This window comes from Sinocyclocheilus grahami, unplaced genomic scaffold (genome assembly GCF_001515645.1).
Source record: "Sinocyclocheilus grahami isolate Dianchi unplaced genomic scaffold, SAMN03320097.WGS_v1.1 scaffold16.1, whole genome shotgun sequence".
In the NCBI taxonomy this organism is placed as follows: domain Eukaryota; kingdom Metazoa; phylum Chordata; class Actinopteri; order Cypriniformes; family Cyprinidae; genus Sinocyclocheilus; species Sinocyclocheilus grahami.
Window position 1 is genome coordinate 711,454 of NW_015505195.1, and position 11,455 is coordinate 722,908.

Consider the following 11,455-nt stretch of genomic DNA (forward strand, 5'->3'; position numbering starts at 1 on the left):
AAATTCCTGCAACTGTTTCAGAGTTGCTTTAGGCCTCTTGGTAGCCTCTCTGACCGGTTTCCTCCTGGCTCTTTCATCCAGTTTTTTTTGTATCAAACTCCTGACTTGTGCCTGTCTACAACTTTATTCCAGAGATCTTTTGACAGTGCTTTGCCAGTTGATTGTTTGATCAGTTGCACTACCAAGGACTGAAATGCTCCAGGAAAGCTCTTTTCATGCTGAGCTCATCAAAATGAGCACAGCTGATCACAGTTGAAAGTCAAATGGCTTTGTGTGCCATTGAGAAGGTGATTATCTACACCTGATTGAGTTTATCAAATCATTTTTAGGAGGGGGGGGTGATCCTTTTTCTAACTCGCGGTGCATTCCAAATGGGATATATCGCCCTCCGAAGGGCACTTCGGAGTGAAAACAATCATGGCTGCCATATTGAAGGGTCGTTCCAAACCGAAGTGCTCAAAACTGGCCACTTCAAAGGGCCCTTCGGAATGAAGGATTTCGAAGGGTACAACTGATGGACACTTCGGGCTCCCATGATCCTTTGCGCAGATTGTTTGCATGATGATGGCGCCTCCGTGTGGGTATGTGATGATGACGCAGAAGGGCATTTCAAGAAACAGTTGTTTGGTCCCCTACACCCTTCAACCCTTCGAAGCTCTCACTCCGGAGGGTAAACCCTTTGAAGGGATTAGGGCATAGGGATGAGCCCTTCCGAATGGAACACAGGGTCAGTGATTCAGTTTTTTATGTTTTAAATTTATTTTCTGACATGTTGGTGTTGTATATTTCACTTGGATGTTATAAATACATAAAAACCAAAACTGTGTCCATCTTCATTTCAGGCTGCAAAGCGACAAAATGTGATTATCTTAGGGGGGATTATCTTATACCCACTGTAATAGCATGCATTTTTCAGATTTTTACGTTTAAATTAGCTTTCTATAATCCAATGCTGAAAGTTAATCTTTCAAACCAATAATAATTTAATAACACACTGTGTATATTTTGAAAATAGTTGAAAATTACAGTTATCCATTTGCCATATTTTATATTGAGATTCCTAAAGTCACTTTTAGTATTTTAACTGATTTAAGTTTTAATGTTTTATTTATAATTTATTTAAACAAAATACTATATAATTTGAATATTGGGCATATTTTTTGTTAATATGGACTTGGTGATGAAACTCAATGTGCAGTTTGAAGTTATATTGATCATAAAGGAATAGATGTTTAATAGCATTTCAAATCAGGATGTTCTTGCCATAATCCATATTAGTCGAGAGCAGCCCCAGTGTACAGAGGTGCTGGTGCAGCTGCTATAAGCCTGGCCTAAGCCCAGCACAACAGCTGCGCTAGACTCCCATCAGGACACGGCCGTGCAGGTCAGTCCGTTCAGTATGGCCATTCACACCGCACACACAGTTCTCCCTCAGCTGTCTCACAGCGAAGCTCCTGCACACAAAGACACACACAGAAAGCACGCAGGACAAACATATGCAGCCACGCGACGTGCCCGACACTGCTCAACTTCAGTCAGAAGTGTTTGAGCAATGTTTGTGAATGTACTGGAACATAGCTTGACATTGTAATCTGTTGATATGTCGTTCTGTCTGTCTGTCTACTTGAAGTTGTGGCTCAATGACTGATGGTAATTTGTAATTAAGACATTGTGTGGCATTTTAGTGTTGGTTGGTGGTGGTCTTGTCAATAGCTGGCCTCTGTAGTCTAAAAATGAAGACTCCAATCTTTTTTCTTTTATTATGTTCACACAAGCCTTTTATTTTCATGTCATCTAGTCTGTTGAGGTCTTGCTGATGTCTTTAAGAGATTATTTCTTTTAATGTTGAGAGGTTTTGGGTGTAACTGAATAACTGAGTGTCCCATCTTAATACATTTTACATGTTGCTCTGAAACTCATGGGAACGTTTAATGTGGCACAGGCATTTAGTACTAGAGTTCCCACACCTCCATGCTTTTCCAGCGACTCCCAAGTAGATGTTGGGTAGGCAGCACACATGGTGTAGAAACATCTGCTCATTTCTACCCCCTTCTAAAACCAGTGGGCCCCCCACACGCCTTCCCTCACAAGACATCCAATAAAACCACCCTTAGAACTCCACTCTTCCCATATCTCACACAAGCACATGTGGACATTTCTTACTTAGGGCAGTTGGCATGGAGGCCCACAATCAAGTCGGACTGGCATTCCTGCTGCGGGGTCGGAAACTCTTGAGTTCTGAGCTGCACCGGAGACTAAAAAGATTCGAACAAGAGGAGCGTTTCAGATTTTCAGATCATTGTTTTAGAGTGAATTAAACCCGTAATCTGAGGATTAGGGGCTAGAGTGGCTTCCCATTAGCCCTTACACTGGAACTGGGATCATGTACTGGGAGCTGTGGATCAGTCAGCTGACTAAGACTGGGAAGCACTGCATGCTGGTCAGGAATAAAGGTAGGGCTGTATGTATCCGTGTGCGTATGTGTCTCTGTGTGTGGCAAAGTCAGGTTTGCCACACAGGCCTTGACTGTCTCAGCTGCGCATTCTTGCAGGTTTATTGAGTTGTGTAAGACCAGGCAGAAGACCTGTCTTTGTTTTGTCTAGGCCCTGTTGTTTTTTTTTTATTCGTAATGATTGTTTCAAGTTTAATTTAGGGACATTCTTGGAACCGTTTATTACATTTTGAAGTAATATTATATTTTCTATGGTTATTGAATCACTTTTTTGTTTGTTTTTTTTGTTTAAAGGGATGTCCAAAACTACATTTCAAAAATAAACTAGTTGACGGGTTGCTCATACAACTAATTTACTAATCCCTCCTAACTGTGGTAGCTCTGCCCAGTTAGCATGTTTTTGGGTTTACTTGACCTGATTGAACACATTTCTTAGTTTTTACAATCTCTTATTCAACAACAGATGGTATAAAAAACAGATGTGTTTTTAAAAGTTAGACTATTAGTTATTGGCTGATATTATTGTTACTGTTGTACTCTAATAATTTAGTAAAACTGTTAAGTGCAATATGTGAAATAATATTTACTTGTTTACATAATACATTCAATTATAATGTTGTGATTTTTAGCATATACACTACCATTCAAAAATTTGGTTTCGCTATGGTTTGTAATGTAAGGAAATCTCTTGTGCTCATCCAGGCTGGATTTATTTGATCAACTTGTATTGTGAAATATTATTATAATGTAAAATAGCTTTTTTCTACTTTAATATATATTAAATATAGAATTTATTATATTGATTCTATATTTTCAGCAGCCATAACTCCAGTCTTCAGTGTCACATGATCCTTAAGAAATTATTCTAATATACTGTTTTTGTACTCAAGAAACATTGCTTGTTATTTTCAATATTGAAAGCAGTTGTGATGCTTGGAAACCGTGATAGATTTTCTTTTATAGAAATAGAAAGTTTAAAAGAAAAGCATTTATATGAAATTGAAATAGAACTTAGTGTAACATTTATTGTTTTTTGTTTTAATTTAAATATTAGTGCATCTAGTTGTTTGTTAAACGACATTGTGACCCATCTATTGTAGTTAGAGATGAACCGATCAACCAGCCAGGGACCAGAATTAGCCAATTTTCCACATGATCAGCCTGGACTGGTGACTGACCGTCAGTATGCTGATTCCGAGCCGGTCCGTTTTGACATCACACCTACGCTCACATCCGCATGCAAACAAAGTTCGCAATTTGTAATACGTGTAGGACCAAAGTAATAAACCGTGGGGGAACCACAGGGCTCGATTAATGCTTGTCTGGAACAAGTAGATCTTTTAAAGGTTAGCAAGAGAGAATATTACTTGCCTGATCGGACAAGATGCCCGATTAAAATGCCAATAATAAAAATAACCAGGGAAGCACTGAAACTTGGCCACCAAAAATTTTTGTGTCATGATGGACTTATTGTTGCTGTTGATATTGATGCATGTTGAGGATGAATAATTTGGCTGTTGCTCTTTCATGCATTCAGCATTTGAGGAACGTATGTTAATACCATGTTATTCTTTAAAGGGGTCCTATTATACTTTTTCACTTTTTCAACTTTAGTTAGTCTGTAATGTTGCTGTTTGATCATAAAAAAGATCTGGAAAGTTACAAAGCTCAAAGTCCACTCCAAAAGGAGGTATTTTATTTAAGAGAAATCACTTTTCAAAAACTACAACGAACGACTTGTTTGGACTACAACGCATATTTTCCGGGATTTGTGATATCACAAAGATCGACGAATGGGACGAGACCTGGCTGAGCTGCACTAGAGAAGGCAGCGAGTGTTATCACTGTCGGAGACACGCTAGCTTTCCCAAGGCAGACGAACTTAGAGTGGTTACAATCATCCGGGTTTAAATCGTGCTCAAATTGATTTGATTTTGACGCAATATTTACACTGAAGCTCGCAGGCGGCTATGGTAAGGGGCGTGACATTTTCCGACCAGGCGCCGAGTGCTGCCAATCACAACACACACTGCCCCAGCTAACCAATCACAGCACATCTCGTATTTCAGAAGGCGGGCCTTCATTTGATACAGGAACTATTCGAGCCGTTCATGCCAGACTGGGGAGAGAGGTGTTGTTGTAATGTAAAATATGTGAAAAATAATGTGATTTTCGAACAACCTAGTATGAGAGCCTTTTCTAGTACGCCCCCAAAACAAAATCAAGACTTTGTAAAAGAGCATAATAGGACCCCTTTAATGTACCTTGGGATGTGAATGTGTTAATCATCCATCAAATTTCATGGTAACACCACAGTAGTTTTGCAAAGGTAAACCTAATGTAGCCTAATCTTAGAGGAAGAATTCGTTTCATAATGATCAGTAAAGAGAGTTTCTGATGCCTTTTCCCTTGTAACTCAGCTGACATTTTATCCTGCCACACTTTTTTCCCTAAGGAAAGGGGCAGCTGCCCAGACATGCTTAGTGTGTGTGTTTGTGGCTGGTTGACAGCTGTAGAGGAAGACCAGCAGATGCAGGCATGCTCAAGGCATGGGGACTCTCCCACCCCATTTTTCCAACCTCAAAGCCATTTCATGCTCCTCCTCTCCTTAAGAACTTGCTTAAGAATCAAAGCTCGTCAGACAGAAGCAGAACCCTCAACACATCAGGCCTGTGTTTTATTACATGTGAGATCCAAGACTAATCTAGCACTGCTAGATTATGCCATTGAGGACTCTGCTGTCCAGCAGCAGTTTTGAGGAGGAGAGGGTCAGACTGACCAATCTGTCCAACCCACAGGATGTGGACCACTATTGCTTCGCAGGTAGACAGCGCTGTAACGGTGCCCTGAGTTTTTGTGGAGGATTTCAAGTCGAGGGATGTGTATTTGTTAGTTTTTTTGTGTGTGGTCAATTTAGAAGCTGCTACTTTGTCAAATGGTTTGGTCTTGGGGTGTTTCCAGCAAATGAAGCGTTTGGAAATTCTTAGGAATTTTTCAAATTCATTTTAAAAATAAGCAACAATTAGATCACAAATTTTTACTTATATTAGTATTAATAAAATATTATTACATTTCAGTCTGCTGCATTTATTGCATTTGTATAGAATTAACTTTTTCAGTTTCATTTATTATATTTATTTATTATATTATAATATTTTAAATAATAATAATAGTTGTTAGTAATATAATTATGTATGTTTAAAAATACAAATACATTTTCTCCAATAATTCTTTATTATATGGATTATAAAATATTTCAATAATTATTGACTGCATTATTGAAAAATTGTTCATTTATTAATGGAATTGAGTTCATTGAATGTCAATTGATCATTAACATCCCTAGCATCTAGAACAGCTTTGTTTTTGGTTTTTTAAATAATGATTTATTGCTGGTTTGTGTAGCCTTCGTAATGTTGTTTGCACAAATGATTTGTAAAAAGAGATCATTGTTGTTAAGTGAGGTATGATGTAAGGAGCAAAGTGATTTCATTCTGTTTTCACTTTGTGTCAGATGGTTGCAGTTTCTTCTCTTCTCCCTCCCCACCTTGACGTTAACATGTTCGTCAACTCCTGAAACCCCTCCCCTCTTACATCGACTCATTTTGCCCTTCCCAGAGGCCTTGTCTCATTTGGGATGTCATATGCTCCATCAACAAGCGCTTATGTTTTCTGTTACTCGTATATCATGTTATTTATCTCTCTTTCTTCCTGACAGAGGCCCTGCACAGGCCGTTTGGATTGGACTCAACGTCACTGACGGAGGCGGTGCGCTGGAGCTCGAAAGAGAACCTGCTAGGTGCTGCAGAGAGTGACCCCAACCTCTTTGTTGCGCTTTATGACTTTGTAGCCAGTGGCGACAACACGCTGAGCATCACGAAAGGTATGATCGTCGAAAGGAGATGAGTGGTTTCATTGAACACTTTAACAGTTTGATCTCCACCTCTGTACACAGATGACAGACCACATTGCATTGATAATGTAAACTCAAATGTAACCCAAGACCAATTTTAATACCTGGAATAAACAAAGCCGGAGAATGTTTTCACAGCTATTATTGATAACTTCCTCTCTCTTTATAACAAGGACACCATGCCATTACATGTTAAAAAGGGGCCCCATTTTTAATTTGGTAATTGGTTGTGTCATTGTTTTTGACTGCACATAGTGTTCACACAGATTCAACACTCTGGAGAGGCTTGGAGCTTTCTTTTTTCCAACAGCTTGATGGAGCCCAGCTTAATGGAACAGAACACAGGGCTCTTGAGATGTTTTCACAAGTGCTTTTTGGAGGCATATCTTGTAAAAATAATAATACTATTTTTAACTTCCATTGCATCTTAAAAATGTGATGGAGTTCATGGAGTGTGATGCAGCTGCCAAAAATGTCCGTCTGACTGACACATGTATTTGCAGAAATTAAAAAAACAGCACAGTACCTTGAATACTTGGATGATATATTTGAATGTCATGATTTACTTTTCTTCCTCCACTCTCAGGTGCCTTCAGGATTTGTGCAGATCTCAGAACCCTTATATAAGACTAGCTTCTTCTCAGTCTGAGCTTATGGGATGAAAACATTACCTAATGGACAAGTTCAAACTGATCTTGTTTAAGAACTAATACTGTGTAGGATCTATAAAGTTACTGACAAACGTGCACTTTCCTTCTGAAAGAACTGATGTGGTTTTATGGCTGAACGATGGACTTGTTGTGGCTTGCATTTCTAATCTCTCATTCCATTCCATTCAAGTGAGATGCATTGGTATGAGTAACAAGGGTTTACATTGTCGAATCATTAGTAAAACCTTATGCACAGAAATGTGAAAAAAAAATTTTAATAGCAACTGATTGCTGTGTACAATGTACTGTTATTTATTGCATTTCAGGAGAGAAGCTGCGAGTGTTGGGGTACAACCAGAATGGCGAGTGGAGTGAAGTCCGTTCAAAGAACGGCCAGGGTTGGGTACCCAGTAACTACATCACCCCCGTGAACAGTCTGGAAAAGCACAGCTGGTATCATGGGCCTGTGTCCCGCAGCGCCGCTGAGTACCTGCTCAGCAGCCTGATCAACGGCAGCTTCCTAGTGAGGGAGAGTGAGAGCAGCCCTGGCCAGCTCTCCATCTCACTTCGCTATGAGGGACGGGTCTATCATTACCGGATCAACACCGCCTCTGACGGAAAGGTTGGGCTGAAGACAACGGCTGCTTTCACTTAACTTTGAAAGTAAAGCTCCCTTTCCTTTGATTTTAAAGTTGGTCTCCTCTTCTGTCTCAGGTCTATGTAACAGCTGAAAGTCGTTTCAGCACATTAGCTGAGCTGGTTCATCATCATTCCACAGTGGCCGATGGTCTGGTAACCACATTACACTATCCCGCTCCAAAATGCAACAAGCCAACCGTCTATGGTGTCTCCCCCATCCACGACAAGTGGGAGATGGAGCGCACCGACATCACTATGAAGCACAAGTTAGGCGGAGGCCAGTATGGAGAGGTGTACGTCGGAGTTTGGAAAAAGTACAACCTCACCGTAGCTGTAAAAACACTAAAGGTTCGTGTTTTTGTGCATATGCTCCTATTTTAATATTTTCCCCCTATTTCATTGGTTTTTATTTCATTGAACTGTTTATGTGGCATTGTGTGCCACCAAGTGGCGGGTCATTATATTGCACTTAAGGATTTCTGTTTTTGTAGTTGCTTTGCTAGTTCTGTTATGTATTTATATTTCATATTTCATGCATACTGTATTACTTTATTTCAAAGGAGGACACCATGGAGGTTGAGGAGTTTCTGAAGGAAGCTGCAGTCATGAAGGAGGTGAAACATCCCAATTTGGTACAATTACTGGGTAAGTGTACTAGGATTTTTAACTTGTTGACGCTAGTTGACAAGTTGCATGTACAGCTAGCCAAAACTCCAAATTTAAAGCTATACGTGCTTTAACTGGTTTCGGTTCAATTGACAAAAAAAAGTATGCACTACTCTCATGACTCCACTGTAGAAATACAGGGTTTCTTTCACATAATAAGCAACAATTATTTGTTTTTACCAAATAACCTAATAATCTTAGATTTGTCCCAAATTGGTCATTTGTTTTGATGCCCCTTCCTAGGTGTGTGCACATTGGAGCCTCCATTCTACATAGTGACCGAGTACATGCCCCACGGGAACCTGCTGGACTACCTGCGTGAGTGTGACAGGGAGCAGGTGAATGCTGTGGTGCTGCTCTACATGGCCACTCAGATCTCCTCTGCCATGGAGTATCTGGAGAAGAAGAACTTCATCCACAGGTGAGCATAGCTCTTCAGACATCAATAGACTTCAGGAGTTCACATTGGTTACATAGTTCTAACTGTCTTATATCACATTGAGAGATCATACTACGTCATCTTAATTTCTTTCTCAGGGACTTGGCAGCTCGTAATTGTCTGGTTGGAGAGAATCACGTGGTCAAGGTGGCTGATTTCGGGCTGAGCCGGCTGATGACAGGCGACACCTACACCGCTCACGCGGGGGCCAAATTCCCTATCAAATGGACAGCACCAGAGAGTCTGGCCTATAACACCTTCTCCATCAAATCAGATGTGTGGGGTCAGTTACTAATTTAATTTTGTCATAAGGATTGTGTTGGAAGTTCTGATACTCTATAAAGAGTTATGTGTCACTAAGTGAAATGATTGATTTGCTTATATAAATAAGTGACTCGCTTATTTCTCCCAATTTTCCAGCATTTGGAGTTTTGCTTTGGGAGATTGCGACGTATGGCATGTCTCCATACCCAGGAATCGACCTGTCTCAGGTGTACGATCTGCTGGAGAAGGGCTACCGCATGGAGCAGCCCGAAGGCTGTCCTCCTAAAGTCTACGAGCTCATGAGAGCCTGTGAGCATGAACAGAGACTTTGATAACATTTTATAGCTTTCACTTAATAACTTTTCATAGTTAACTAAAACATGTCAAGTGTCATGCCTATGTGTTCATATATATACAGGTGCATCTCAATAAATTAGAATGTCGTGGAAAAGTTCGTTTATTTCAGTAATTCAACTCAAATTGTGAAACTTGTGTATTAAATAAATTCAATGCACACAGACTGAAGTAGTTTAAGTCTTTGGTTCTTTTAATTGGGATGATTTTGGCTCACATTTCACAAAAACCCACCAATTCACTATCTCAACAAATTAGAATACTTCATAAGACCAATAAAAAAAACATTTTTAGTGAATTGTTGGCCTTCTGGAAAGTATGTTCATTTACTGTCCATGTACTCGATACTTGGTTGGGCCTCCTTTTACATGAATTACTACATCAGTGGGGCGTGGCATGGAGACAATCAGCCTGTGGCACTGCTGAGGTGGTATGGAAGCCCAGGTTGCTTTGATAGCGGCCTTCAGGTCATCTGCATTGTTGGGTCTGGTGTCTCTCATCTTCCTCTTGACAATACCCCATAGATTCTCTATGGGGTTCAGGTCAGGTGAGTTTGTAAAATGAGGTCCAACCAAGTATTGAGTACATGTACAGTAAATGAACATACTTTCCAGAAGGCCAACAATTCACTAAAAAATTTTTTTATTGGTCTTATGAAGTATTCTAATTTGTTGAGATAGTGAATTGGTGGGTTTTTCTGAAATGTGAGCCAAAATCATTACAATTAAAAGAACCAAAGACTTAAACTGCTTCAGTCTGTGTGCATTGAATTTATTTAATACACAAGTTTCACAATTTGAGTTGAATTACTGAAATAAATGAACTTTTCCACAACATTCTAATTTATTGAGATGCACCTGTATATATTCTTTAAGCATTGTGTAATGTTGTGTAATGTTTTTATTTAAAATTTAAAATAACTGCATTCTTTTGTAATATATTTAAAATTAAATTTATTCCTGTGATGGCAAAGCTGAATTTTCAGCAGTCTTCAGTGTCACATGAGTATAAAGAAATAATTATAATATGCTGATTAATGACATATATTTCAGGATTCTTTGATAATAGAACTTTTTAAAGAATTTATTTGAAATAAAAATAGCTTGTAACATAACCTTTTGTAAGTTTAACTGTCACTTGTGATCAATTCAATGTATCATTGATCAGTAGAAGTTAACAATAAAAAAAAAAATCTTACACAACCCCAAAATTTTGAACCATATTGTAGCTTTTGGTCATTAGGTAAAGCCATATTTTGTTTGTGTTGGTAGGTTGGCAGTGGAGTCCACTGGATAGACCCTCATTTGCTGAGACTCATCAGGCCTTTGAGACCATGTTCCATGACTCAAGCATTTCAGAAGGTATTGCTGCATCATCTGTTTTGAATGACAGAGGAAGCTGTAAACCAAGTGGACTTTTCATGCAGATCTAATATGCTTAATTATTAAGCACAGAAAACTTAATGCACAATAAAAGTCTTAAACGTGCTTAAAAGGAAATAATATAACATGGGTATAAAGGAATACATAACATAGGTGCAGTTTGTATTGCATTTAATATAGAAAATGCATTTATTGTAATTTACCATAGAAAATTGACTGAAATAAAGATTGTTAAAATTTAATGAAGATTTGACCCGCAGTACTTACATGTAATATTAACATGCACCTTCTTTCTGCTAACTCTTCTCCAGAGGTAGCCGAAGAGCTGTGTAAAACCGCATCTGGTGGGCAAGGTGGACTTGCGCACACCTTTGGCCACGATATGCCGCTCTTGCCCTCAAAGTCTCGTGGGCAGAAGAAACACTCTGAGAACAAAGAGAATATGGAGGAGGCAGGACCCCACGGCCCTGCAGGTATACAGGCCCAACTCCGGCTCAGTCGGCTCAGACAGAAGCTCAAGAGAATGGGAGTGGTGTTCATTATCGATTAACAGCGATACATAATATATAACCCTACAAATATTTATACACAAATATAGTATGATTCAGAATATTCTGTGTGTTATATCCTATATATATATATATATATATATATATATATATATATATATATATATATATATATATATATCTTTCT

The 11,455-nt window shown here is 39.0% G+C and overlaps 1 protein-coding gene across 1 annotated transcript in view; it reads left to right on the forward strand.

Moving 5' to 3' along the window:
- The first annotated feature begins 5,100 nt into the window (after positions 1–5,100).
- The window catches only part of LOC107603207 (Abelson tyrosine-protein kinase 2-like), a 12,123-nt gene continuing 5,768 nt past the window's right edge, over positions 5,101–11,455 (forward strand). The window contains exons 1-10 of the mRNA XM_016295952.1: positions 5,101–5,275; positions 6,171–6,335; positions 7,342–7,637; positions 7,730–8,002; positions 8,215–8,299; positions 8,564–8,741; positions 8,858–9,042; positions 9,180–9,332; positions 10,649–10,738; positions 11,071–11,232. Of these exons, the coding sequence (XP_016151438.1) occupies positions 5,173–5,275; positions 6,171–6,335; positions 7,342–7,637; positions 7,730–8,002; positions 8,215–8,299; positions 8,564–8,741; positions 8,858–9,042; positions 9,180–9,332; positions 10,649–10,738; positions 11,071–11,232 (1,690 nt within the window). The 5' untranslated portion in view covers positions 5,101–5,172. The remainder of the gene's footprint in view (positions 5,276–6,170; positions 6,336–7,341; positions 7,638–7,729; positions 8,003–8,214; positions 8,300–8,563; positions 8,742–8,857; positions 9,043–9,179; positions 9,333–10,648; positions 10,739–11,070; positions 11,233–11,455) is intronic.